The sequence below is a fragment of the Cynoglossus semilaevis genome, chromosome 3 (genome assembly GCF_000523025.1).
Source record: "Cynoglossus semilaevis isolate Cse_v1.0 chromosome 3, Cse_v1.0, whole genome shotgun sequence".
In the NCBI taxonomy this organism is placed as follows: Eukaryota; Metazoa; Chordata; class Actinopteri; order Pleuronectiformes; family Cynoglossidae; genus Cynoglossus; species Cynoglossus semilaevis.
In genome coordinates this window covers 7,867,685-7,895,507 of record NC_024309.1, presented here as the reverse complement: position 1 = coordinate 7,895,507, position 27,823 = coordinate 7,867,685, and the positions used below count along the sequence as shown (strand labels likewise).

Genomic DNA, 27,823 nt, shown 5'->3' with positions numbered 1-27,823 from the left:
ATATATTTAAAATAAGGAAGATTTCACCAGTTGAAGTAGTACAGAAACTATATTAAGGTAACATTCTAGAAGTTGGTCTTTTTTAGTTAAATTTAAGAATTATGTTAATGAGAACTATTATCTGTTATCAAATCTAGGGAGCAGACTGTATGCGGAATGGGTCAGGATATGGGACCGGGCACTCAAGCCACAGGGATGGCCCCAAAACCCATGAACTCCTCCACTCCCTCCATGACTCCTCCGACCCCAGGAAGTTTGCCAGGTTCATCTGGGCCTCAGGGCCAAGACACCACCATCAGCAGCAACAGTACGCCTTTTTCCTCTCCAGGCCCCGCTGGCCCAAGAGAACCGGCAGCCATGAGCCATATGCAGGGCTACCGCTTTGGCTGCCCGCCACCTCACAACCACACTGGGGGCATGCAGCCGCCTCAACAGGGCCCAAACTGGAGATTAAATAGCCCCTCTCGTGCCAGCCCCAGTCCAGCTGGAGGGCCACATCCACCTCAGCAGAACTCTATGTTGTCGCCTAGACACAGAGGGAGTCCAGGTGGTGCAGGTAGCCCTCGTGTAGCAGGAGGCCTACACTCACCGTCTCCTGTGGGGATGTGTGGTGGAGGACCTGGAGGAGCAAGTGGTAGCAGCACCACAAGTGGACATGCCAACAGCTACACTAGCAGTTCTCTGTCTGCTCTGCAGGCACTGAGTGAGTGCCACGGTGTGGGACACGGACACGGGCCTCCTCATGCACATACGCTGGGGTCACCAGACCGGAAACTAGGTTCCCCTGTAGGAGTGGCACCTGGGTCAGGGGTTAACTCCCATCTGATGTCAAAATCAGGAGGTAGCAGTGGACCTGCTGGGGGTACAGGGGACTCTTTTGGCCCTCACGCTGAAATGGGGCAGGGGCAAACACAGGTTCAGACAGAGGGCAACCTGGTGGAGCCCAAGGAGGAGAAGGACGGGCCCCCTGATGGTCTGGACACTCAAAGCCGTCTCCACGACAACAAAGGCCACACCAAGCTGTTACAGCTGCTCACAACCAAGCCAGAACCACTGGAGACACCGCTGTCCCCCGGTGAGGCCAAAGACCAGGCTGGGACAGGGGTCAGAGGTGGCCACACTGGAGGAAACACTCACGCCACATCCCTCAAAGAGAAACATAAAATTCTTCACCAACTGCTTCAGAACAGCACGTCTCCAGGACACCTGGCCAAAATCACTGCAGAAGCCACAGGCAAGGAGTTGGTCCAGGACCAAACCCCCGGCGCTGGTTGTACAGCTTCGGGGGCAGAAATTACTCCAAAGCAGGAGCCCTTGAGCCCAAAGAAGAAGGACAATGCCCTTTTACGTTACCTACTGGATAAGGATGACACTGTACTGAAGGACAAGGTCCCTAAATTGGAGCCTGGGGAGGATAAGGTTGAAATTGGTAAAACCACCCTTGTGAAGGCAGAGAAACAAGACGCAGGATATGACCGAGCTGAGCAGGTCAGTTTTCTATATTCCCTCTGGGTGTATCTTAAAATGAACCTTTGCTTCTTTCTTGTTGGAAAATTGTCTTCTGTATTACTGTGTTCTGTGAAATGATGGAGTTAAAAGTGTGAGAGTCATCCTCCTGAGTTATTCTCTAAAAAGACAATCGACTGAAGTTGTATAGACTTTTTCTAGACTAGGTCTAAACACAAAACACACAGTTCCATATCACTCATACACTGACTGCTGTGCCATCAGTGTCTGTTTGGGGTTCAGAGTCCATGGCCACTTTGACATGCAAACTAAACGCTTCAGGCCAATACACAGAGTTAGACATTTCCCTCATATTTTATCTGAGTTTGGTAGAAGGTGTTAGTTTCTAAAAATCTCAGATTCACACATGATGTGTCTAAACCCCTAGCAGCATTCCAGACACCTAGATCGACTTGGAGCTGATACACTTAAGACATCACACATGGTTTCCTTGCACATAAAATAAACACATCTAGTACTTTGACACTTTATTTGACAGCGGCACGGGCTAAGGGAAGCTGTCCGCCATCTTCAAACAACTGTGACATTTGGAAGGAGCCCCTGCGGTTCTCTAGCCATTTGATCCTGTTTGCGTTTGGCCCGAAGCCTCGAGTTTGGCTCTGAACTCAGGTCAGAGCTGGCACTGAAAAAGAGTAGAGAAGGAGAAAAGTGTAAAGGAGTGAGCATGAAGAGTGTTGCTGTTGAAGCTCACCGGTTCTTCTGAAGTAGAGGATTCACTGTCGAGGATTCTGTCGAGTGTCTGGTGCAGAAAAATGTTTAGTGAATCTCAACCTTAAATACCGTACAGGAAACCTCTGTATGTTCTTCACAAAACACACACTCTTATAGTGCTCTTAAACTGGGAAGAAAAAAAACTGTCCCCAGGAAGCCGAAGTGAAGAAAATCTGTAAACCAACTACAAACAAAGGTCCAAGCTGAAACGTCTTTAAATGTCTCAATCTCAAAGATTGAAATTGGATTTTAAGCACAGTTACTGTCTTCCTAGAGGTGTGTATATATATATATGCGTGTATATACATATGCATATACACACAGTGCGATGGTAAGAGTGAAAATGTGATTGGATGGATAATAAGAGCTGCTGTTGAAGTGAACAAAGAAAGAGAGAAGAGAGAGGTGTAGATACCCCCAGGAGAGCCCAGCCTCGGCAGGCAGAGTGAAAATGATGAGCCATATGCTCTTGCATGTCCTCTCTGCTGCCATGGAGATGAGGGAGTGGGAGTGGTGTTTGTAGAGCAAGCAACATGCAGAAAAAAAAAACAATAGGAGGGAATAAGAATTAAATGAAAAAATGGTCCACCCCAATAATGTTGTCTGGCTGTGGAATGGCTTTGCTGGCAATTTATGACATTTCTAATTAACGTTAATGAACTTTGCATCTGCTTGGTGAATAAAGTCCAGATGCATTAAAATGTTGACTAATTTTTTAAAGAGATTTCTTCCTAACAGAATGTTATAATGTTTCTTAGCCATGAAGATGCTGTGGTTTGGTTATTTTGTATTCTTTATTAAGGAGTTTCTGTGTTAACATGATATTTGTAGAATGGTACAGTAGTAGTTAAAGTCCTCCCTTTCTTCTCCTCACTCACTGTTTACTTGCTCTGTCTCTCTGCCTCTGTCCTCATGATTGTTTGAGGACTGAATTATTGATGGCTGGAGCAGAGCTAAATGAGAAATCAGGGCAGGGAGCAGCAGCAGTGGCTTGAGCTGATGGAACTATAGGTATGGTTGACTAGTCCCACGGGTTTATGTGCAAGCGGCTGAGTTCTACGTGTTTGTTCATTTCCCCTAGCTACTTGCAAACATTGTCTTACAAGCACATTGTCCTTGGAGTCCCGCTGGAGTTATTTCAATATTTTTGCTCTTAATAATTTAGTCAACTATTTAAATTAGCTTGGTTTATTCTTTAAAACCTGACATAGAATTAGCTCTCATTGGTCAAATCTGTTTAATTAAGCAATAGTCTATGTTGTTTCAACTCAATATTTGTATAAGAAATACACCTAATATTCCAGAAAGGGTCATTAATATGAATAAGATAATTAAACACAATCTGTTGTGCCTTAAATGTGTATCTCTTACTAAATCATGTATCCTCTTGATTATCATAGGTGTTAACTGTCCTGTCCTGTCCAAATTTCAGTCTCAGAACACAAAGAGCTTAAAAAACATGCCTGTAATTATGTATGAAAGACAGGTTAGTTAGAATTAAAAGATAAAAACTTTACCAAACATTCTCAGAAAAACTATCTTGACACCACCTCAAACGCAAAACTCTTACTTGAATGTTTTTTTGTAAATGACAAACATGTAAATTCTACTATTAGAGTAAAGTTGCAGCCAAACTTGTTACATAAGCATTTGCAGTTTTTCTTTTGGTATGGGCACAATTTTCCAAAACATTTGTGGTGTGAAATAACTTTTTCTTTTGCCTCACTTCTGCTTTACCCGTAGTTTTTACTTCCCTTTTCTGTGCAATAACAGGGACCAGGTCAGGTGCTGTTGCCCTGTCGCCTTTGTTGACATCAGGTCAGAGAAAGACTAACCTGCTCAGTTACAGATGTGAAGAGCGTTAAAGCTAAATTCCACATGGACACATGTCAAATTGAATTTGGAAATTTTGGCCACGCCTCATTACTATGCTGCTGCAGTAGAGGCCACGACTGTTATTCATCAGTCAGCAGGCTACTGTGAGTCACCTTTTGTTGGACTCAGAATGGTTATTACTAAGGTTACTGTGTTCGACACAAGTTTAGATGAGTAGTTTTATTTGTACCAATCACAAGGTATTGAGAATCCAGGACAAAATTTCCTTGAAAATAATGATTTTTTTTATTTTGTTGCTGCCATACAAGGAAGCAGTCTAGATTTGTTCAGGATGTTCAAATAAAAAATTACCTTTTTGCGTAATAGTTTTGACATCATTAATAAAAATCTCCTGATTTGTCATGGCCCATTCTTCTATGATGCATCTCTAAAGCTTTTCTAGATGTGATTGTCTTTTGTTATATATCTTGTTCTAGTCTTTAATATACTCCACAGCTTTTGATGGGCTTTTTTTTAGCTAAGATAATGACATCATCAGTTTGGCTACTTGATCATTTTTTAAAATCACATTTCCTGTTCACAAAATGTCTTGAGTTTGTCTTCTCCTTGTCAGGGACAAGAGAACCTCGTTGACCAAACTCCACCAACATTCAGTTCTTGCAGGTTCAGTCCTTCAGACTTTTTTTTTTTTGGTGGTTCACGCTCACAGTCCTGGACTTAAGTGACCTACCAATGTGTCTTACCAATTTCACTCCTAATTTGCTTTAAAATGTTTTCACAATATTTAAATTCCTTTTCCTGCTCACGGAGATTTCTCTCATATATTAAATATTCTTTTTTTGTTACTATATGTCAAGTTATAATATGGTGAGCTACAAATGAAGCTTATTTGTCTTTGTCTAGTCAAAATGCAGTTTTTCAGGCTTTAGATTACACATCAGAGACCACGCATTGATTGCCTTGCATGCATACATGCTTTGAAAGCAGACAGTAGCCAGGCTTGATAACTACAGGAGCCATTAAGGGTAAAAGCAACAAGAGATCTAGAGAGAGAGAGGGGAGACAGAATAGAAAGTGGGAGGAGAGAGAATGGAAGTGAAGGAGGAAGAGAGCAAACTGACGTACGGAGGCATTACATCATTCCTGACCTCATTAGGGCTTTTCTCTCTCCCACCATCACCACCACTACAACTCCCCATCACTCTGCTGCTCTCTCCAGCTCTTACTGATACCTCGTCTATCATCCTCTGCTGTATGGAATCATCCAACATTGTTTGCTTCAGTAAACACGGAGACAGTTTTTTTTTTGAGAGGATCTTGTGAAATTGATGGAAAGAAATTACAACAAATAATGCTGTATGATTGTCAATGTGGCCAAGACTGGTGGTCTTCTGTTCATGTGGTCTTTGCGGGGCTGCTGTTTTAAATTAAATACAATTTCTAGCCCCGTGCATTAAAAAATGATTTTCATTGTCTGGATACATTGAACAAAGAAGTGCAACACAAACTGTAGCTGCTCTTCCTTTTTTTCCCTTTTTGTACAGTATTGTTACAATCAGCAAGTCAGTAATTCCAGCTGTGCTGCACTCTAGCGGCCAGTCCCGAACACTGCACCTTATTTACCTCAAGTCCCTCGGGCCTCTCCAGGAAGCACAATCAACTCTGTTGCAGTTTCCGTTTAATATTGACAGTGACCTACTTTCCGCTGTCATTTAAATGAAAATCAATACCCTGATACTGTTCAGCCCTTTGTAAACATAATGTTTGCTCAGTTGAAAGAGAGTTTTTCCCTCCTTTTTTTTCTATCAGCTTTGTGATTTTTTCTGAGATGTTTGCTTGTGGAAATGCTGCTTTTGATAACATCTTTCACTTGTTCCTGTTATTTCATCCACCCACAATGCTTAGCTGAAGGGGAGACAAACGCAGTGAAGCCGGTGTACCACATAAACACAACAGTTCACGAACACATTTTGACTTTGTCTCCGTTCAGTTTGATTGTGTAGAAACTCAAAGACAAACAGTCCAGATAGTCCAAAGCCCAGCTGCAGAATAATCTAGCCTCGAGCTTTATTGGCCCAGCTGTTTACAGTAGGGGGCAGGGAACAGTTAAGTCTTTTGCAACAGTCAAACTCTCATGTAGCTGAGCAGAACCCGACCTCGGTGAAAGTGTTTATTCGGTTTATTCTTTCCCACACTTAAGTGGAAAATAAATCCCTCTAATATGACATCCTTAATGAAGTGATTTGAAATTGCTTGCTATAAAAAGAGGAGTAGCTGTAGTGTGTATCTTTTTTTCTTTTCTTCATCAACACCAGGTGATAAGTAGTAATTGTGTGTCGGTCTACATTAATGTGAAGACTGGCCTAGATTTGATTGGAAATGGTCCATTTTATTTCAGGGGTTATGGCTGTTTTTATAAACAAGGCCAAAGCCAGACTCCTCCTGTGAGTGTTTACACATCCATTTTGCTCTCGGCACGTGTGCCTCCATCACATGTATAATTTTCTGAGCCTGTCTGCAGGTGGAGCAGCAATTGGTTTTCTAAATGGACGACTTAAGTCTAATTTTTCTTTCTCTCTGTCTCTTTTATCCTGCAGTCGTCAGAGCTGGATGACATCCTAAACGACCTGCAGAATGCACAGTCACAGCTCTTCTGTGAGCCGAGGCCTGTTTCACTGCCCAGTCCCATGGACAAACAGAATATCATCAATGACATACTGCAGATGTCTGATACCAGCCCTGCCTTGGTGGCACAACAGCAACACAGGAACATGGCTGCAGGAATCGGCCCAACCAGTAAGTCTCGTATTGAAAAAAAAAAAGAAAGCAACACATTTCGGTTTTGACTTTTCTCAGTCCACAAATCCTCCAACCCTCCAACTTATTGAGGAAAACCATTATTATTCTGTGAATTTAAAATGATTTAATGTCTTAACACCTGTCGTGTATTTCAGCTAAAACAAATGTACCCTTATTTTCAGACTTTGGTGGTGTTCGACCAAGTCAGCCCGGCAGGGGTCTGCCCGTGAGGAGTGTGTCTCTGGATATGAATGTGTCCCCACAGCAGCAGCCTCCACTGCAGTATCCAATAAGGGCCACAGGTCCATACCTTATGCAGCAGCAGCAGCAGAGCATGGTGGGAAGTCACGGCATGATGGCCAACCAGGCCGGTATGGTCAACACAGGTATGTATTATTTACAGACAGTTGCTGTTGACTGGTGCTGATATTTGATGTTGGTTTTCCCTCAATAAAATATGAAGACAGATCTACTTTATTTTATATCTACTTTGTTTATTGTACACAACAAACACCAAGAAACAAACTCACTAAATCACAATGAAAACCACTAAAAACTTTAAATTCAACAGTTATCACAGTAGCCACATTCCAAAAAAAATTGCAGAATGTCCTTTTAGTAGTTTTGCAGATCCTGCAACTTATATTCCAAAGCAAGTAATTTCTTGAAAGCATACCCAACAGCATATATGGCCACATGAGGGCACTGTCTACACTCGTGACAACTTCGCCCCTTATACGATTACACAACTAAACCTAAACATAAAAGGCTTTTGTAAAGCCATAAAAACTATAAAGAAGAACACAAATAAAATGTCACCAAAAAGAAGAGCCTATAATACAGTGGAACTCACTAAAACTGATGCTGTTAGCAGTGACTGTGAATGAATGGATACAGTGACACAGAATAAGATCTGAAACCTTTTGACCTTGTTACGTTCATGTATTTAGCCAATGTTCTTTAGGTTTGTGTCTTATTGAATAGTTCAAGATAAAACTTTGACTCGTTTTAACTTTTGTAAAAAATATTACAAAAATATTTCATTTGTAATTTCTCTCCCTTTAACGATGACATGTTTAATTAAGTAGTTCTGGTTGCATCATTAGATCTCTTCATTCCGTTTTGTTAAACCACATTTAACTTCTTTCCAGTTTCCGCAATAAAAAGACCTCTTCCCCACTCATGGACCTATAACATAATGAATGGCACACTGACTCACTTCCTGTGACAGGAAACAGTCAGTCACCCACATTGGCACAAAGTCCCACCCACAGCAGCCCCACACTGTTGGCTTCTTCCTTTTGTTGCAACACAGTGACAGAAAACATCCAGTGCACTCTGATCAAGGACACTTTTCAATGTTGTTGTTCCTCCTTGTCTGTGTTTGTTCCCTTAGGTCTCATGGGCCCCGGTGGTCCACGGCCTGGCATGCAGCAGCAACAGGAGGGCTGGGTGGGCTCGGCCTCTGCCCCACCCCTGGGAGCTCCCGGCCCTGGGCAGCAAGGAGCCATGCAGGGCAGGATAGGGCCAAACGGTGCCCCCATGAGGCCCAACAGCCAGCCAGTGCCCAGGCAGATGCTTCAGTCCCCAATGATGGCCAATGGTGAGGGGATAATTTAGGAAAAATATACAAAACTTTATTTAGTCACGTTAAACCAGCAAATTAGTTTTATCTACTGCTCTAGTTACTGTGCAAAGAGAATCAATGTACGGAATGGATATGATGCCCTCTTGTGGCTTACAATAATAGAACACCCTATAAAAGTTACCAGTACCAAAACATTTTGATGATTTTACTCTGCCTCCTGTCTTATTTTTGCTTCATTAATTCCAGCTGTACTAAATGTATGGAAAATATGTAATAATATTTAAATTGTAAGTATACTTAAAAGTATGTCTTTTTCAGCCCAACCTGATATGGAGATGGGTATGGTTGGCCACCACTTCTCCCAGCAACAAGCTCCACCCAACCAGACAGCCCCATGGCCTGACAGCATGATGCCAATAGACCAGAGCTCGTTTGTAAATCAAAGCAGGTAAAATGAACCACAGTTAAACTGTGAACACTACAATGGGAGGTTTCTGTGGCTCTTTCTTACAAGTTAGAAATAAAAATAATTATGTCTTTCCAACTCTCCTCTGTACAGACCAGTGCACTCTGGGCCTCAGGATGATTTGTTGTGCAGTGCAGGGCTGGGGTCTAGTGAAGGCAGTGGAGTGGATGAGGGGGCTCTGATGTCCCAGCTCTACACAGCATTGAAAGATTTCGATGGTTTGGAGGCGATTGATCGTGCTCTTGGGATTCCAGCTTTGGTAGAACAAGTGAGATCTGCCTTCTGTGACCCATTCTGTTTTCCCCATTCTCTTTAATACTGTTACATTTGTGTGTTTCTACCTCCTTACAGACTCAAACCCTGGAACCAGACCAGTTTGCTCAGGACTCCTCAATGATGTTAGACCAGAAGCCCCCAATGTACACCCAGCAGTTTGGTCCCCCACCATCCCACATGGCCCAGAGAGGGTACCCAGGTGCACCAATGCAAGAGCCAGGGTTCCATCCTATGTCTGGACAGATGGGTCCGCGGCCCGGTTACCCAATGATGAGGATGCAGACACGGCCTGGACTCAGGCCCACTGGGGTCGTCCCCAACCAACCCAACACTTTACGACTGCAGCTCCAGCACCGGCTACAGTCACAGCAGGTCTGATTCTGTTGGTTCTGAGACATCATATCTGTTTCTGACAAACTAAAACTTTCTGTGTTCTGTATATATAAAAAGAAGTTTCTCCTTTTTGGAATTGTTTTCCTAATGCACATTGTCTCATTGTGTAGAACACGATGTTGCAGTATTGGTCCATGGTCCAACTGATCCTATCAGGGCATTTTTCTGTCTCTGCTGGTAGCAAAATTGTCCATTTATCAGAACTGTCTACTGAGTTCTGTGTGATTAAACTGAAAAATTGGACTTTGTTTAGTTTTCCCTTGGATTTGACATTTTGGCAGAATATATGTTAAAACAAAAAAAAAACATTTGGGAGGTCAGGTCTGTTTGCAAATCTGTTGGTCTTGAATGCATTTATTCACACATCAAGTCAGCAGTAAAAAATGTAGTTTCATTTGCAATTCACTTTAGTAATGCATCAATTTATTTACTTTAGATACTTTTTATAATATGTTTTTGTTATTCAATAATGTATTTCCAAATTGCCAGTTTGTTATAGGTGTATAAATTGACTTCTTTCTCTCCACAGAACCGTCAGCCCATGATGACTCAAATGAGTAATGTGTCAAATGTGAACCTACCTCTGAGAGCTAATGCTCCAAACCAGGTATTTCACCAGTATTGTCACATCACATCAGCCACAGTCTACACAGGCATGCCACATAACAAAAGCAGGAATTTGACTCTGAGAAATGAAAAAAGTCTGGTTGAGAAACAGTTGAGAAAGGAAGGTTGTTTTAATAGGCTTAGGTTGGGATGATTAAGATACACTTCAAAATTCTTGAATCAAAGTCAGAACTTTAAAAATACATATGTTCTTTGTCCCTAAGCCTCTCCCACACTCAGCGACAGCTCTGAAGGGTATATATTTATCCTGCTGTGTGTGTTTTCCCTCTTTCTCCTTGTGACTTCCAGACTATCAACGCTCAGATGCTGGCACAGCGTCAGCGGGAGCTGCTCAGTAATCACCTGAGACAGAGGCAGCAGCAGCAGCAGCAGGTGCAGCAGGCCCAGCAGGTCCAGCAGCAGCGCAGCATGGCCATGAGGGGCCAGGGCCTCAGTCTGCCCCCCAACATGGCCGGAGGCATGAGTAACCCCCGGATTCCCCAGGCCAACCCCCAGCAGTTCCCCTACCCGCCCAGCTACGGTACCAGTACAGGCCTGGCGTCGCCACCTCCCCCTACCAGCCCTTTCTCCTCCCCTCTTTCTCCCAGCCTGCCTTCTCTCCCCCAAAACCCTCAGCTCCACCTGCATGGTACCTCCTCCTCTTCCTCCACCTCCTCCTCCTCCTCACAGATGATGATGGGAAACACAAGCATGATGGGCGGACAGTACGGGGCCGTACTCAGCCCCCAAATGCAGCACAGTGCCTTTCAGTTTCCCAACTCAGGTACTGTTCCCACTCCCCAGACCTGCCACACACTCTTTACCCCACTTACGATATAGTCTGTGTGTCTGTGTGCACCATTGTCTGTGTTCATGTGACAGTTGCACAGCATCACATTTTCAGGGTGAAAAAAACGTCTGCAATCATTAATCATCATGCAGCATATTTAAGTGGTAATCTAACAAAAACTTGCCTTTTAATCCATCATTCAAAATGGTGTCCTGCTATACAATCCTTGTCCACTAGAGGGCGACAGGACACCAAGTTTTATCAAGCATATGAGGCTGATTCCATGGAAAAGACACGGTTTGGTTTGTGTCTAATCTGGTTCACAGTTATATAATTAAATTAATTTTTAAAATAATTTTTATGATTTCTTTCTCCTTTTATTCCTTATCTCATCGTGGTCCTGGGGTTTGTACACTGCAGTGAGCTGAGATAAATATGACTTCTGTAGTTTCCTCCACTGTACTTGTTCCCTTTCCTCCTAGCTGCTTGCTTGTCCACTTATTACATGCATGTAGGAAAAATAACTGCCTGTCTGCTCTCCCAGATGTAAGGAAAAGGATCAGGGCCAAATAGAATTTCTTAAAGAGTTCAAGTTGGAGTTTTCACCTTAACATTAGATTTTTTGTGTTTTTAATCAGTCCTTATTTATCTATCAGAATTTTAGATCCATGCTATTTTTTTGGATTTAGATTCAAAAGTCAGTAATTTTGAAGTAAATAAAAAGATCTTTGAATAATGTTAGATTACTGACCTTTTTTACTTTCAGGAAATGTGTTTTATTATTTTCTCAATTAAAGGACAGACCTCTGACCTGAAGAACTCTTTAAAAATAATTTTGCCCTAATCCTTGTCCATTCAAATACATTCTCAAATCAACTCCATCATCTCTGCAACATCTGTCCACATGTTTGTCTTCTCTGTGATTTTCAATATTTTGTTTTGAAGTTGTTTCTCTGCAGATCCAGTGTATTTGACGTCTTCCCCTGCCCTGCAGGTATGAGCCAACAGGCAGATGGGGGTTTCGGAGGCCCGGGTACTCCACAGAGCCCTCTGCTCTCTCCTCGCATGGCCCACACGCAATCTCCCATGATGCAGCAGGGCCAGGGAACAGCTGCTTTCCAGGGTTCTCCTGACATGAACGGATGGCCACAGGCCAACATGGGAGGCAACAGGTGAACATGGACTCATAATAACATGGACTCATAATTTATATATTTTTTTTTCACCTTTTCCGTGTAATGTTTTTTTTTTTAATTTTTTTTTTTTTTTCACCTTTTCCGTGTAATGTTTTTATTTTAAATGTTTTTATTTTAAATGTTTTTATTTTAAATGTTTTTATTTTAAATGCACTCCTTTAAATGCTCACCTTCTTTATCTTTCTTTTATTTCAGTATGTTCTCACAGCAGCAGGCGTCGCCTCAGTTCACCCAGCAGAACAACGGAAACATGTACAACAGCAACGGTATGAACCTCAACAACGTGTCCATGGCCACGAACAGCATGGGCCAGATGGGTGGACAGATGAACGTCACGTCCATGGCCACAGGGCCGTCGCCCAGCCTGCCCCCTATGGGGCAAGAACAGGTAATTACTCTGTCACTCCTAGCTCCATTCCTAGAGGTAGGAATTAATGTAGTTGTTGGAGGTTGTTTAAGCTGCTTCTAATAAAAAAGACAAACCCACTGTAAGAGGGGAATTTTACACGGCCGCAGGATGTATCTTTACATCGTCCATTTGCAGTAATGTCCGTCTAACACAACCTGATTTTAAGCCACAGACTTGGACGAAATGGACTCGTGTTAATTCAGGTTTACGAAGTGAACAGGGGACCAAGAAAAACTAAAAGGTTCATGTATCCTCAGCGCTGCTGATGTGTGTCTGGGTCTTATCGTAAGACCCTAAGTGTTTGGGCACACTTATTGAACAGCCGTGCTAGTGAATAATTTACTCGGCAGTTTACGTAACTCCGTCTTGTCAGACTTGCGATACGTGACTCCAACTTAGAGGACAATGATGTAATTAGCCGCGGGCACTTTAGCGCCAGACCATTTAGACTGTATAGATGCTAACATACCGTGTTTACAGTCTGGACCTGCACAGTCCTGCTTTGCTTAACATGCAAAATGAGTATTGGGAGCATAGGAAATGTCAGCACTGTTCATGGCGCGGTTTGGTTATGAATCAGACTGGCACGTTAACATTTGGCTAAACTCACTGAAGGCATTGAAAATATTTAATCTTTTACATCTCATCCACTGTGGACTAAGTTAATCTGTCGCTCCTTTGTTTGTCTGGTGTTAGCAGCTCAGTGTGCAGATGCACTGCAGTTGTCCGTGATGCTTTTAAGCCCAATAAAGGCCTATGAATATTTAACCAAGGTGCTGCTGTTTGATTGTCTGCACTTCAGACAGTTGTACCGTACCAGTATATCTGTCACCTGATTTATCCTCCTTCCAGGATTATAGAAAGATATTGGCACTTAGATAATGTCAATTATTTACCATTCAGCCATTAGCGCAGGCCTCTGCTGATTTACTGACTTGTTTGAGGCTTCAGTGTGCTAAGATAGTTTACACTTGTTTATGACCTGTACCCCTCGGACAAGTTCAAGGCAAGTTTGCAAGTTTTAAGTCGGGAGGAAATGGGTTCAAGTTGACTCCCAAAGCTACTGATCTGAATGTTGTGGAGTTTAGGCCTGGGGTGTCAAACCTAATCATGTAAGGGGCCATGTCTTAAGAACAATTGCGCTTTGAAGGCTTAAACACACAATAGGTTTAAAGCAGAAAACGACTTGAATGAAAACATGGTGATTGATTTGTTGTTGATGTTTTGGCTGTTGTCTGTGTTTGAACCATAACCATCTTCTGTGCTGTTGTTGTCCAAGCAGAAGTACTGTTGACCCTGATGGAGTTCTGAACCTGAACCTCAGTGATCAGCTGGTGTAAGGAGCACGTCAGCCTTTAAACTATATTGTACAGACAACATAATCCAACCTGACGGCTCCTTGAATCAGCCGGGCCGTGCCCTGATCTTCTCGTCTCCCCAGCCTGAAACTCACCTCCCTCCGACCCGGCTGGGCTTCTTTAAACGGCACCAGAGAGAGGAGCCTGACCTGGAACAGACACACAGGACGGAGTGATGATGATGATGATGATAATGATGAGCGCTGGGGATGAACGGTGGATCTGTGACGAGCCAGACTGCCTGCCTGTCCAGCTGCATTCACCGTAGTGTGACTTACTGTAGGCCTCCCAGTGTGGGACACGGACTGTAGGGGGCAGCAGTGGGTGAGATCCCTCCTTCTGATGAATGTATTCCTCTCAGTGGACAGTGGCCATTTACAATCTCATCTCAAAAACGAAGACATACACTGATTTCTTTTTTTTTCTTCACACATTTGTGACATTTCTACAAAGATCCTAAAACGGCAGCAGAGACTCCAGGTAATGTTGAGAAATTATGGACCGAGCTCACTTGGCCTCTTTTGCCTTTTTTTTTTTTTTTTTTTTTTGCTGTTCTTTATTTTATTATTAAAATTATTTTAGGATTTTTTTTTCCTGAGAAATAAGATGTAGATTGAAGATATGGTTGGAGCAACTGATCTTGAAAAACATTGCAGATTAATAATAATAATAATAATAATGATGATGATAATAATAATGGTTTGCGTGGACTGGTGATTTGTATGATTAGACTAATTTAGTCCAGAGGTTTCTATAGTGTATTAAATTAAGTTTTATTTTTCTGTATAGATTCATTTTAATTATTGTAGATGATTCTTTATCCTGGTAGCAGCGAGAAAGAAAATGTTTCTAAAAAGTGTGAGCAAGGCATATATATATATATATATATACACACACACACACACACATATATATTGATATATATGTATATATGTGATTTTAACTTGTGTTCTTTCTGAGGATATTCTTCTAATGATCGGAGTAAAATGAGAGTCATGCGTTGGTCCTGTAGTTTCACGAGGTGATGTCAGCATCAGACACGGTTTTAAAAATGAATTACAGTGATTGTACATAATATACCAATGAGTAATACAATGTTGTTGTTTTTTTTTTTGTTTTTTTTTCTTTCCTATTTATTTTATTTCTTTATGGTTTTGGTTCCTCCTGTCTGGTCACAACTGACTCCTGGAGCCCAGAGTTTTTAAATCCTCGTTTGTGTTTGTTATGTTTGTAGAGATGGCGCCGTCATGAGCTGAGGCTGTGGTACGACGCAGACGGGTTAGATGTAGGGACGGGTCGTATCCGGGGGTCGGGGGGTGTGCTGTGTATACAGTGTACAGATTACCGCTTGCTTCTCTGCCTTTAGCATAGAACACATAAAGACAAAAAACAACAACAGGACAAAGTCAACACAGCCATACAGTAACTTTAAGTAAAAAAAAAAAGAAAAAAAAAGAAAAACAAAAGTGTGCTTTCTATGTTGTCTGGAGTGGAATTGCTTCATACAAGCTGCTAGGTGCAAACTGTTCTGGTGTGATGTAAACAAGCAATAACTACTTGAGTCTCTTTTTGTGTTTTTTTTTTTTAATTATTGTTTTGTAGGGTTTTTTTTACAGTTTCCTGAGGTTATATATATAAAAACAAAAAAGAATTGAGACACATTTGCTCCATGTTTGGAAGCAGTATTACTTCTTTTTTCTTACAGTTTCTACTGAGCAGACCTACATCCATACACAGATTATGCAGCGATGGCTGAGGTTTTTTTTTTTTTTTTTGAAGAGATGGAAAAAGTTGGCGCTCTCCTATTGCAGACGTCAGAGTGAAAAATCTGCTCTGACAGACACTTTAGCCATATATATATATATATTTATGACCTCAGGCAGTACAAAGTGTTCACTAATGACTATTGCTATCTTTTTGGAGCGGGGGAGGGGGGTTTCGATTTGACCTCAAGATCTCTTAACCTCAAAAACGTATAGTTTCCTCAAAGAGAGAGGACTTTTTATATCCACTACTTTACCCAGGACAGACATGGAGCAAAGCCAAATAATCCTCACCTTCATAATTGGATTCCTGAATTGTACCAGCTTATATTTTTCCACCTGTTGGTGTTTTTACACTCGGAGGCCCACACTTAGGCAATGATCTACCATGATGTCACTCAACAGGGTCTAATGATGTAGAGGTGGCAGCGTTGAACACAACAGACCAATCATCCTGAATGTAATGTCATTTAAAGGCCTGCGACCCACGCCGTCGATCTCTCGGCATTTACGGAGCAGGTTTCCCCGCCGTCGCTTATCTTTTTTAAACTGAGTTCTTTGAGAGAAATTTGAATCTGTAGCAAGGAGGACGGACGGCGTCCGCAGTTCCTTTGAGCAATGCTGCTTTTGATTGTACAACACGAGGTGGGGGGTGCAGGACAAGCTTTTGGGAGCCATTTTTAAATGAATGATTCACAGCCCTTTGCAAAATTCCCAAAGATTGTTGAGATTTTGAAGACTTAAAGCCATGTGGTAGCAAATTTTTTTAGAGTTTATAACGAGGACAGGTGCAAACTAATGATTTTTTGCCCCTTTAAAAAAAAAAAAATCAATCCAAGCTTTGGACCCACTAATCTAAAACTATTTTGTCTCTTATGCTTTTGAAGAACTTTAAATGCCCTTTTTGTATCGTCTGTCAGTTTTCTTAGAGCTAAGATGCAAGAACCTTGAAATGCTTCAAAACCTGAGCATAATGCCTTAGATTTTCGTCCGTTCTTGTTCTTGTACATTACACCGCTCTGTCTGTACAAATTTGTATAATGACCTGTGTACATTATAGAGTGGCTGCGTCATCGTCTCCAGCTCCTCCCTGTCACAGTCGGACTCTCCCTCCTCATATTTTCGCTGCCGGTTTTGAAGACCCTAACTGCCCCCGTCCCCGTCCCCCTTCCCCTCATGTTCCCACTGTTTGTATCATACCTAGGGATATTGAAGCAATATGTAAAATACTATACAAACCTTTTCTTTCTAGTTGTGTTTTTACCCCCGCCCCCATGTTTTTTTCCCTCTTCATAATCCAAGAATCTCACTGTACATCCACATCCACCTTCCTGTTCCTCAGTGTGTGTGTGTGTGTGTGAATGTGAATGAAAAAGAGTGTATGTGTGTGCGTGTTTATGTGTGGATGTATGAGCGTTTATGCAAAAATTAGATATACGAGAGAAGTTAAAAACCACAGTTATGCAAGTTGTGAACTATTATGGCTTCGCTGATGCTATTTGCCTTGTAAATAAAGAATTCTGTTATTGCAATATTTAATAAAAGCTGACTCTTTAATTTCTTTTGACAGAAATGGGGGAAAGTGCCTTTTTTGTGTTTTTGTAGGTTTCTGAGAAAGCAAACGTGTCCTGCAAGGTAACGCCAGCATTTTATAAAACTATATTCTTGTTATACTTTTGGAACTGCACATTTAATGTTTTATTTTGTGGTGTACACTGGGTGAAGTTGGGTCTTTTTTCTTCCAAATATTTTTTTTATTTTTATACACTCATCTCAAAATGTATTCTGTCAATCTCAAAATCCTAAAAACAAAGTGAGAATTTGTCAGGAAATTAGGATTCGGACCGTTTTTAGACGTTTAAGGAAAATAACCTTTTAAAAAGAAAAGGAAAAACCTTAATTAATTAAAATGTGTCTAAATCACACAAATTTGAATTAATTTAAACGTTCAAGTAAAAAAATTCTATTCTCTCAAATTCTTTAGATATTCCAACCATTAGTGTGTAGAGGTTTATTTATTAGTCGATTATGATCAGATTAACAATCAGCGGCAGTTTCCGCCTCCCCTGCATAAATCCCTCACCCCCCACCGCCCATTAAAATAAAATGCATACAAATGTATTAGTGAATTTAACGCCGAATCAACAACTCAAGTTTGGTGTTTCTGAAACAATTAATATAATACAAAAATCATGGGAGTTTAAGCACTTTTTGTGAGGTTTCTTAGATTTTTACTCGTTTTCTCGATTGAGTTCGGAGCGGTGGGAAGAAAAAACGCAGCACATAAATAAACGCCTTTAATGACTATTGTTTGGCCTTTTTCCTCTAACTCTCCACATCCAAGTCCTAACAACAAGCATCTCAGCTCCACTGGGGGGGTCCGCGAGATAACATCTTATCAAGTGTAATGGTGAGGGGGAGCATGGTCTTCTTATGGAAATCTTTCTGGTGGGGGTACCTTTCTTTCTCTCTCACTAACTGTGGCATAAGGGTTAAAAAACGCACTGGTGTATTGGTGGGAAGAAGTTATCAGGGGCTGATGGGTGGGTTGTCCCTGAACATTGAGATGCATGAGGGGTGAGGTGATTCCTGGCCAATAGGAAGAAGGTGGTGGGGAAGCGTCTCCAGTCTCCAGCTGACCTGAGTGAGTACAGTGAGTGGAGGCTGGATGCCCTCAGATGACCACAGAGTGGGAGAGGGCGAGACGTGGAGAGAAACAGAGGAAGAAGGTCGAGCAGCTCCACGGAGAGGCTCTGTGTCCGTTCTGATCCTGCACGAAGCTGAAGCCTGTGGACATGAGAGGAGAGCTTTCACTGTGACCCGCTCCAGTTCACAAGGTAAGACGAGAACCCAGCTGGACGACCCTGGGAAATGACAACGGAACTATGTTGGTTACGTTTATGAATCAATTTATACTTAAAAAAAAATCATAATTCCGATTATTTTTCTTATTTAATAAAACTCATATTTCTGTCATTCCTCCAGTCTTTGGTTCCTTGGTTTTTATGAGGCCAGTGTAATTGTACGGTCCATTAACGGCTTCATTAATGTTGACCTCTGCTCTGAGACACTCCTCTGTAATTGGTGTCATGACCCTGGTTTGTCTCTCTGTTTACAGGCTGATTGGTAAAGGCTTCCTCTGAAAACACACGCACTCCTGCTGCAGGATCGGTGTGTGTCAGCTGTGTGTGTGTCCTCTCAACTGGAAATATTGCAAAATCGTCTGTCGAAGTTCTTCTCAGAGCCGGACGTTTTTTTCATGACCAGGTCAGAATTTGCTCGTTTGCAGATTTTTAGCCGTAAAAATACAGTTTCCAACAGCTGGGATTTAAATTTCTGAACAAAACAAATCAGGTTTGAGGGCAAGTTTCTGGATCACAGAAAAGGATTTTGTATCATTTCATTTCACTCTGATTTGTTTGGATTTAATATTTTCATACGGATTCTACACCGACTGTAGAAGATACCGATTTTTTCTATACAAAAAATATATCTTTTTAATTGTATAGAACGAAAATAAAGCTAGAAATGTGTAAATGGTTCTCTGTAGGATATATTGAATTGCTTTGTTTTTTTTCTAGTGAGAAAATCGTGTAATGTGTAAGGATTGATGTCTTTCCTGTAGGAAACTAGAAAAATAATATAGTTATATTTATCTTATCAATATAGGGACAAATAAATCAATATACATCCTTGTTACGGGGATCTGTATTCTTACATATATGTTTTTGTTTATTTAATTTCTAGTTTGCCTTTTCTGTAAAAAAAATCTTTTTTATTGTCTATAGAAAAATCAAACTAGAAATAAAAGTTCTATAACGATCTTTAATTTCTTCTAGGAAATTTAACTTCCTTCCTCACAGAACTGCGTATTCATTTCTGTCAACAGGAATTTGAAGGGAAAATATATGTGCTGTATTTGAAATGAGGGTTTACGAAGAGAGTTAGAGGAAAAAGGCCAAACAATAGTAATTAAAGGCGTTTATTAAACAAAATAAATAAAAATAAATTTATACGCCGAGATATTCTTCTGGCATCAACGGGATTTCTATCTATTGGTCTTAATATCCGTATGGATTAATACAGCAAACCCCGAGGAGCTGTCGGATTATAATCCTAATCTTAAACAGAGGTGAGAAGACTGAGGTCAAAAGTATCTGGAATTAAAAGCAACATTCCAGGTGTGGTCAACCTCCTGTGATGTCATGGGTCTTTTTTTAGTTTTTTAACATTAAACTTTAATAACTCGCCCCCTCCTCCTCCACTCCCTCCCCCTGTCTCTCCCCACTCTAGAAATCTCGGCACTTGCACCTCCTCCTCCTTGTCCTCGTCCTCAGTGCTGTCATGTCCGTGTCCCTGTCCACTTTCCCCGTCATGCTGAAGGACAAGAGCTACCCAGCCGGGATGATGAAGTCCAGTCCGGCCCGCGGCTTCTACCCTGCTCCTCTCCCTGCTCCGCATCACTTCATGGACTTCTTCCCGCAGACGCACAGCCTCCTCCACCCGCTCAAGTCTCTGGGTCGCCTGGTGTCGGACACTCAGGCTGCTCTGCCTCTCAGTCTGCCAGGAGCAGGAGGGGCAGCCGGGGCTCCGCCATTCCTCGGTCAGGGCGCACACCAGGCGTCGCTCCTGCACGAACACATGTTGAGCGTCTCCTCCTCCTCTAACTCCTCCGGGATTCCCTACCTGAGCCAGGTGCTTCCTGGACACCCGCTGTTCTCCAAACCCGAGGAGCTGGCAGCTGTGGTGACGGAGCACGCCGCCGGTCCGCTCTCCACAGACTTCAGCAGTCCGTCCAGTGACCGCTCTACTTCTGTCTCCTCTTCATCACCACCCAAGGACGCTCTGTTTCGGTTCAGGAGCTCGGAGGTGTCTCCGGAGAAATCTCGCACGTCCTATAATTTCACGGAGGACGATTTGTTCATGGTGCTGTACGGTTACTCCGGCAGCCAGGAGCGCAGCGTGGGCCACGCCATCTCAGGAGTGAGTCTGCCGGAGAACTCAGGTGAGAGACCACATATGACTGACCCCAGAGAAATGTTAGCAAATGTCTGTGGCAATAAGATTTAAAGAATAAATAAATAAATAAAAACCGTCCATCGTCATGTTCTGTAACTTTTTTTACAATTTTTTTTTTCAAGTTGTGATTCTTTTCTTTCTTTAGTTTCTAACTCTCACATCCTCCAGTTGGACAAAGAATCGCTGGATCTTCCCGAGGGTAAGACGAATCAGACCGGTGAGAATTCTGTGTGCGTGTTTGTTTCTGGACTCCTGGTGTTCTGAAACTTTTCCCCCTATTTTCTCCAGCTCTAACAATTCTCCAGGCCTCGTGGGGAAACGTCTCTCACTGTGGAGTCTTCACGGACAAAGGCAACATCACCAAAGGAACCCGCTTCGGACCTTTTCAAGGAAAACTGGTCAACACGAGTGAAATCAAGACCTACGACGACAACACCTTGATGTGGGAGGTATATGATTGGTTCACACTCATCCAGAAACATCTCTCTGTCCCCACTCTCATCTCATGGACTGACCCCCCCCCCTCCCCCCTTGTCCTCCAGGTGTTTGAGAACGGCCGTCTGAGTCACTTCGTGGACGGCAGAGGAGGGTCAGGGAACTGGATGTCCTTGGTGAAATGCGCTCGTTTCCCAGAGGAACAGAACCTGGTCGCGGTGCAGGTCCAGGGTCAGATCTTTTACGAGGCCTGTAAGGAGATCAGAGCAGGCCAGGAGCTGCTGGTGTGGTACGGAGACTGCTACATGCAGTTCCTCGGCATCCCGCTCACCCTGAGGGACGGCAGGGAGGAGAACAGCGCGGTTCCTCCCAGTGAAGGTCAGTGTGCGGCCCTGGCTGGAACATTACCTTCTGGTTTGATCGACATATTTAATGCCATCTCTGTAATTTCCACCTGCAGATTCCGGGGAGGGATTCAAGTGCGACAGGTGTGGGAAAGTGTTCGCATACAAATACTACAGAGACAAACACCTCAAGTACACGCGCTGTGTGGACCAGGGGGACCGGAAGTTCCCCTGTCACCTGTGCAACAGATCATTCGAGAAGAGGGACAGGTTGAGGATCCACATCCTGCATGTGCACGAAAAACACAGGCCACATAAGGTAAGAGAGCAGATCAGAAAGTATTCCGTTTTAAGTGTGTGTGGTGCTGAAAGAACAGCTCCCCGTCACTGATCTGATCCAGGATCAGCTTTTTGTGCAGGTGTGAGAGAACGCTCCAGGAGTTGTACTTCGTCCGTTGCTCTCTCTGGCTTCAAGATAATAAATAAAACACAACCGATGAACAGACAGAGAAGGAATAAATTGTACAACAGTAGAAGAAAAAATAAAAACAAAACCAAAGATCTAATATAAAATAAAGATCAAAGCTGTATACATTGCAGTTATCTCCCAATTGTTAGAGCAAATTGCACGATTTTTATGCACGATGTTTATTTATATTTCAAATTGTCCCTGGTACCGCAGCAAATTTATATATATTTTCTTACTATTTTTACAATTAATAAATAAAGCAAATTATTTCAAAGAATTTTACAGCGTTCTGAACAACAATTACAATTTTTAAAAAAAATAATTTCTTTATTTATTTTACGAAATATCGCTACTATAAAATATTTGTCTAACGCAATTGTTGACCTATGAATTCTAAATAATAACAACAACAACAATAATAATGTATGTTATTAATATTATTATTATAATGCAGTCAAAATATTGTTAGTGATTTCAAAGTATTGTCTTTGCTTTCTGCAGTTTTTCAGACCTGTACATGATTTGAATTAGCTAGAAATTGTGTTGTTGTTGTTGTTATTATTATTATTATTATTATAGTCTAATGAGCCTATTTATTTTTCCAGTGCTCGGTGTGTGGGAAGAGTTTTTCTCAGTCTTCCAGTCTCAACAAACACATGCGCGTTCACTCTGGAGAAAGGCCGTACAAGTGTGTCTACTGTAACAAGGTGAGAGGGATGTTGATGACGCTGCTTCAGATTAGTTTGTAGCTTCATCTCTATATTATATTAATCATTTAGAAGATTATCATTCTAAGGACTTGAGATGTTATTATTGTTGTTCCCTTAAAGATTCTGTAAAACCTTTATGTCGTGTTTTATTTGATTTCTCTCCTGGTGAGGAGAGACAGACCGTGATCCATGATTTTGGATCCATTTAGATCCATGAAGCTCGTTTCATGCTGGTTTTGTCCTGAGCCCCATCTCATCGTCCTCGTTGTCCTCTGTCCACAGCCACGCTCCGTGGAAACACACTTACATTCTAATTATGGCCAGATGTCCACCCACCCTTTTGTCTACCCAGATTAAACCTCTAGTTTACGGCCTGACGATGAGGCACCGAGGTTTTTTTTGTTCTTTTTCTCCTGTATTTCCTCCCACTTTTCACTCGCCCCGATTAAGGCTTTGTTTCGCTTAATCCTAATCCGTCTTTTTCTTCCTGGAGTGAGGCACGAGTCGTGCATAGTGACGCCATACAATTAGACAACGTTTAAGAAACGTGGCATCTTTTCAAACTTTGTAAATATTAATATTTACGTTTTATTCTGAAAAGCGGAAATAGTTCTCATGTCAATAAGAAAATATAAATTGTTCGAATGTTTTTTTTTGTTTTTGCTGAAATTCTAAACGTTTTCTCTTCTCAGTTTTTAAATAAAAGTGTTTTGTTTTTTGTTTTGTTTTTGTCTCTGCAGGCCTTCACAGCCTCCAGTATTCTCCGCACTCATATTCGGCAGCACTCCGGAGAGCGGCCGTTCAAGTGTAAACACTGCGGGAAGGCCTTCGCCTCTCACGCCGCCCACGACAGTCACGTCCGGCGGACACACGCCCGGGAAAAATCGTTCCCGTGTGAGATGTGCGGGGCTGCGTTCCAAGATGAGCAGGAACTGAAATTCCACATCAAGAGTCACAAGAGTAAAGGATTTTTTAGTTTCCTTTTCTACATAAAATCGACAAATCTACGGCATTCTTCATTCGTCTTCGTCTAATACCATATTTATACATATTGGCTATTTATTTTACACACTAGTTTATTTTTTACTTTTTTACTTAGTTATTACTTATAATTCTGAACTATTTATATGTATTTCTATTTTTATATTGCTTTGTTGTTATAACTGAAAAACAAACTATAAATGCTTTAAACGGAAATTTCGAAAGTAAACTATACATAAATGTATTTATAATATGACATCCTCATTAAAGAATTACAATAATAATGCATTTAATCTTTTAACATAATTTCCCCCTAACGTATCAAGAATATATCTGTAAACTAAATCAGTTTTTCTTAGTATTGCAATAGCTTTTTAAAAATAATGTATCTATTAAAATTAAAAGAAATTATTTCAAAATCTCCCTGTTCTTGTGATTAAACTTTTCTTTATAATCTGCAGAAAGACAAACGTTGGACAACACTGCTCTCCTGTCTTCTCCTGGGACTGTACTACAAGAGGACACGATCATTCCAGTGAAGGACATTCCAGACGGACTCACAAAAGTGGGAGAAAATTTTGGCTTTGCAGGGTTAAGTGTTGTCAATCAGGAATATCGTCCCTGGAAATAATCTGACAAATATATATGAATGTCGGCAGATATTAGTGGACCACAGGAAAAAAAATCAAGTTTAAATTAATGCTGCTTAATAAAAATGTTCTATTGTAAAGAGCTTATTTAAATAGACTTTGCTATAATTTAAAACTATTTATATGTTAAAGAGTGTTGTTCGTTGTTTAGTGACTTAAAGCGTTTTTCTCTGCAATGCTTTTGGTGATTTCAAATACATAACAATAACATTAAACCTCATTACATCATTGTGGTGAATATAACCAGAGCTTTGTTACCATGCATCGAACAAAGCTTCAAAACTAAAGCTATTTTCTATCATTGTGGATTTTAAGACCTATTTGTGTAAAAAAAAGTGTACTACCATAATTTTTATTTATAAATATAGTAATATTTTTTACTGTACTGAAAGGCTGCAAGAGCGAAAGTGTTTTTGTTTGTTTCCTATGAGCTTTTGCCTTTTTTTTTAATGATCAACAAATAAAAAGAAAACAGCATGAAATTAGGACTAATGCTGTTATAATGTCACTAACTATGAACCCATCGGCTCCTGAATGCACACGGAGTCAGGATGAAGTCGCATTATGTCCGCCCGTCTATTTTTAACCCAGTCCACTCAGTGCATTTGTCCCTCTGTCTTGACTGCTGTCTTTAGCCTCGTGATGAATGGCAGGCTGCAGGCTCAGAGACAGTAAAACTGAACAAATCCCAGTGGACCCAGTGAATGACAATAGAGTGCAGCAGTGAGGTGGTCTATTGCCCCGGGCACAAAGGGAGCTCCCCATGACAGACATCTGCCCTCACACTGTCACCAACTGGCACACATGTTCTCCAAAGATCACAGCCACAGATACAACTGCACTGATTCTGTTCAGCCTCAAGGAATAAATGGCAAATATATTTTTGTGTCCCAAGACTTGGCTGTTTTAGAGTTCGAATGTTTGAACGTGTGTGTGTGTGTGTGTGTGTGTGAGAGAGAGAGAGAGAGAGAGTGTGTGTGTACAGTATATGTGTCTCTCAGTGTGTTGATGTTAAAATGAGGAAAGAGCCACTTAGCTGTGCGGTGGTGGCAGCAGCATGAGCTCTGACAGATGACACTGTCTGCAGCCTTTGTTCTGATGCTCTGCTATGTCACCTTTGACCTCTGAGGACACCATACATCACAATGAAGACGCGTTAGTCAGACACGACGACACAGAGAGTGTCTCTCAAACGTGTGATGGTCAACAGTGGCAGAGAAAAGACATCAACAGAAGTTTTTAGACTAGAATGTTTTCAGCGAGATTGAGATGCTGCTAAAATCTGGACCTCGGACTAGTTTTGGTACTGGGCCAAATCTACTTGTGATGCAGAGCATTCGTGTCTGAGTGTCTTGTTTGAACAGAGGCATAACTGAGGCACGGTCTGAGCTGGGTCTCACTTTTGTAAAAAGTGTTGTTTAGATTGTACAATTCCTGCAAAGTGTTTGGTTTCCATCTTGTCTAACCTTTAGCTAGTCTTTACTACAGTTTAGCTAGCCCTTACAAATCTTCCTATTACTGGGCATATTTGAAGCTATTTGTTATATATTTATCACATTTAGGACCAAAGTTTAGCTATTTAGATGTTTTATTTTTGTCATTTCTCCTCATCCCTGGTCCAAATCTAAACCTACTTCTTTGTCATCCTATTCTATAACATTTAGGGAAATTTAGTACTTTGTATTTAGTTACAGAAAAAACAAGTCTAGTTTTGTGCTCTAGATAAATATGTTCAAATATCACATATTGAAGTCTAATGTTCAATAGTCCTACAGTGACAGGAGCCATTAGTACCATCAGTACCTCTCTGCCCAACCTCCCTATTTGTTTTTTGTAACGGATGGTCAGCAGTCATGAGGGTCAGGCGCCACATCCTCACTGCTCCTCACTGAATGTTTAACAGCCGCCTTCTCCCTCTAAATAGGCCAGATATGGATACTTGAACAAGTGTAGATCAACCTCCACGGCCTGGCCCCTCCCACTTATACGACCCCTGAGCATCCATGAAGGGGCCTGGTCTGAATGGAGAGGACCCTCCCCTCTGTGGCCATCCAGGAGCAGAGGGGAGGAGCGGGAGGGGACGGGAGACAAAGACAAAAAGAAAGACAGAAGGAGAGAGAGGAGAATGAGCTGCCAGAGCTGAAATACTGAGATTGTTAGCGAGCTGTGTTAACAGACCGATTTCACTAGCACCTTCTGTGATTGGCTGATTCAGGACTCCCCTTTGTCTGATGGAGGAATAGAATGTGGTTTTGTTTATACAGATTGATTTCACACTTAACCTCCTGGCGAGTTAACAGTGCCCCCGGAGGACGATCCATCAGATTAATCTCTATATTAATATGATATTAATGATCAGGGAGCAGTGAGGGTTTTATGGCTTATAGTTTTGCTGATGTTAATTCCCTGTCAGACTGAAGCACTAGGCCATTACTCTCTCCAAAACAACGTATGATGAACGTTTAGCTGCAGCTCATAAATGTGACCTCAACTAAATGTAATGCACCGATTAGGTCATGTTATTTATTGATATCAGTGAGGCAGTGCTGCAGAAGTCAAGATAAATGGGCCGCGTCCGCAACTGGGACTGAGAAGAAGTTTTCTGTGTTGGTGTTGAATTAAGTCACCAAGTTTATGAACTGTGTCTGAGTCAAAGAATGAGAGTCGAGTCGAGTCCCTGAGGTAGAGTCACTGACAATGAATGCTAAGATGAGTTTCTGTGCAGTTACCATAGTCTTAGTGTATGTGCAAGTCACGGAAAAAGTTTCAGTTGAGTTCAATTCATGATGGGTTTGGTGACTTCCTCTCCTCTCCTCTCCTTTTCTGTCCTCTCCTTTCCTCTCCTCTTTTCATCTGCTAAGCTAGTGAAGCTGAGTGGTCAAAGCCTGTACTCTTCTATCGATTGCCTAATAGCTGTCTGTGTAGCATACTGCAGCGAGTGTGTGTGTGTGTGTGTCCAGTAAGACTCAGACTTTGTGATGAGTTGGCTCATAAACCATAACCACAGCAGCTCTTTGTTATTTTCTTCGCCTGCATTAAGTTAAAACCACAGGAAAAGTTGTATAAAATGACATCATCAGTTTTATCGATAACAATAATAACTTTTATTTGTCCTGTAGGTGGTGTGAACATTGACACTTTAACTAACTCTTTTTTCTTTTTTCTTAGTGAGCGACCATCACCTGCGGAGGAGGGAGGCTCTTCTTCCAGTGTGTGGGAACTTTTCTTTTGTTCCTAATAAATAGAATAGGACGTACTGTACATCTGTAGCCTCTGGGTCAGGAGACGAGACTGACCAGCCTGTCATCTGCCTGTCTTGTCTCAGGTCATCGGCCAATGATTCCCACTTGGACAGTGGACAGTGAAGCTGGAGACACAGAGACAAGCTCAGCCTCCTGCCTGCTACTGACTGGATGAAAGGCAGTTCAAACGTGGTCAACAAAGCCTCTCCATATTGCTGCCTTGCCCAAGACTCCTGCCTGTGTGAGTGTGTATGT

The 27,823-nt window shown here is 41.8% G+C and overlaps 3 protein-coding genes across 10 annotated transcripts in view; all 3 read left to right on the top strand.

The window, feature by feature from the left end:
- ncoa2 (nuclear receptor coactivator 2) overlaps positions 1-17,291 on the top strand; it is a 53,568-nt gene extending 36,277 nt beyond the window's left edge. For 4 of the 6 annotated variants that reach the window (XM_008307730.3, XM_017031441.2, XM_025054719.1 and 1 more), the window contains 12 exons: positions 138-1,488; positions 6,672-6,870; positions 7,056-7,259; positions 8,270-8,476; positions 8,780-8,909; positions 9,021-9,195; positions 9,279-9,575; positions 10,126-10,203; positions 10,512-10,986; positions 11,987-12,164; positions 12,384-12,576; positions 13,880-17,291. In XM_008307730.3, the coding sequence (XP_008305952.1) occupies positions 138-1,488; positions 6,672-6,870; positions 7,056-7,259; positions 8,270-8,476; positions 8,780-8,909; positions 9,021-9,195; positions 9,279-9,575; positions 10,126-10,203; positions 10,512-10,986; positions 11,987-12,164; positions 12,384-12,576; positions 13,880-13,891 (3,499 nt within the window). In that variant the 3' untranslated portion in view covers positions 13,892-17,291. The remainder of the gene's footprint in view (positions 1-137; positions 1,489-6,671; positions 6,871-7,055; positions 7,260-8,269; positions 8,477-8,779; positions 8,910-9,020; positions 9,196-9,278; positions 9,576-10,125; positions 10,204-10,511; positions 10,987-11,986; positions 12,165-12,383; positions 12,577-13,879) is intronic. The other 2 variants (XM_017031443.2, XM_025054720.1) reach the window with 2 other exon arrangements.
- The window catches only part of mkxa (mohawk homeobox a), a 1,121,182-nt gene that overhangs the window by 129,545 nt on the left and 963,814 nt on the right, over positions 1-27,823 (top strand). The window lies entirely within an intron of this gene.
- Positions 19,672-24,472, top strand: prdm14 (PR domain containing 14). Of its 2 annotated transcripts, XM_025054730.1 has the most exons (8): positions 19,672-20,723; positions 20,883-20,936; positions 21,026-21,186; positions 21,280-21,550; positions 21,633-21,835; positions 22,591-22,692; positions 23,436-23,655; positions 24,138-24,472. In XM_025054730.1, exons 1-8 carry the CDS (start codon positions 20,063-20,065, stop codon positions 24,305-24,307), a joined length of 1,842 nt encoding a protein of 613 aa, XP_024910498.1. In that variant the 5' UTR covers positions 19,672-20,062; the 3' UTR covers positions 24,308-24,472. The 2 variants fall into 2 exon arrangements, with proteins under 2 accessions (XP_024910498.1, XP_024910497.1); XM_025054729.1 differs by having other exon boundaries at positions 21,026-21,550.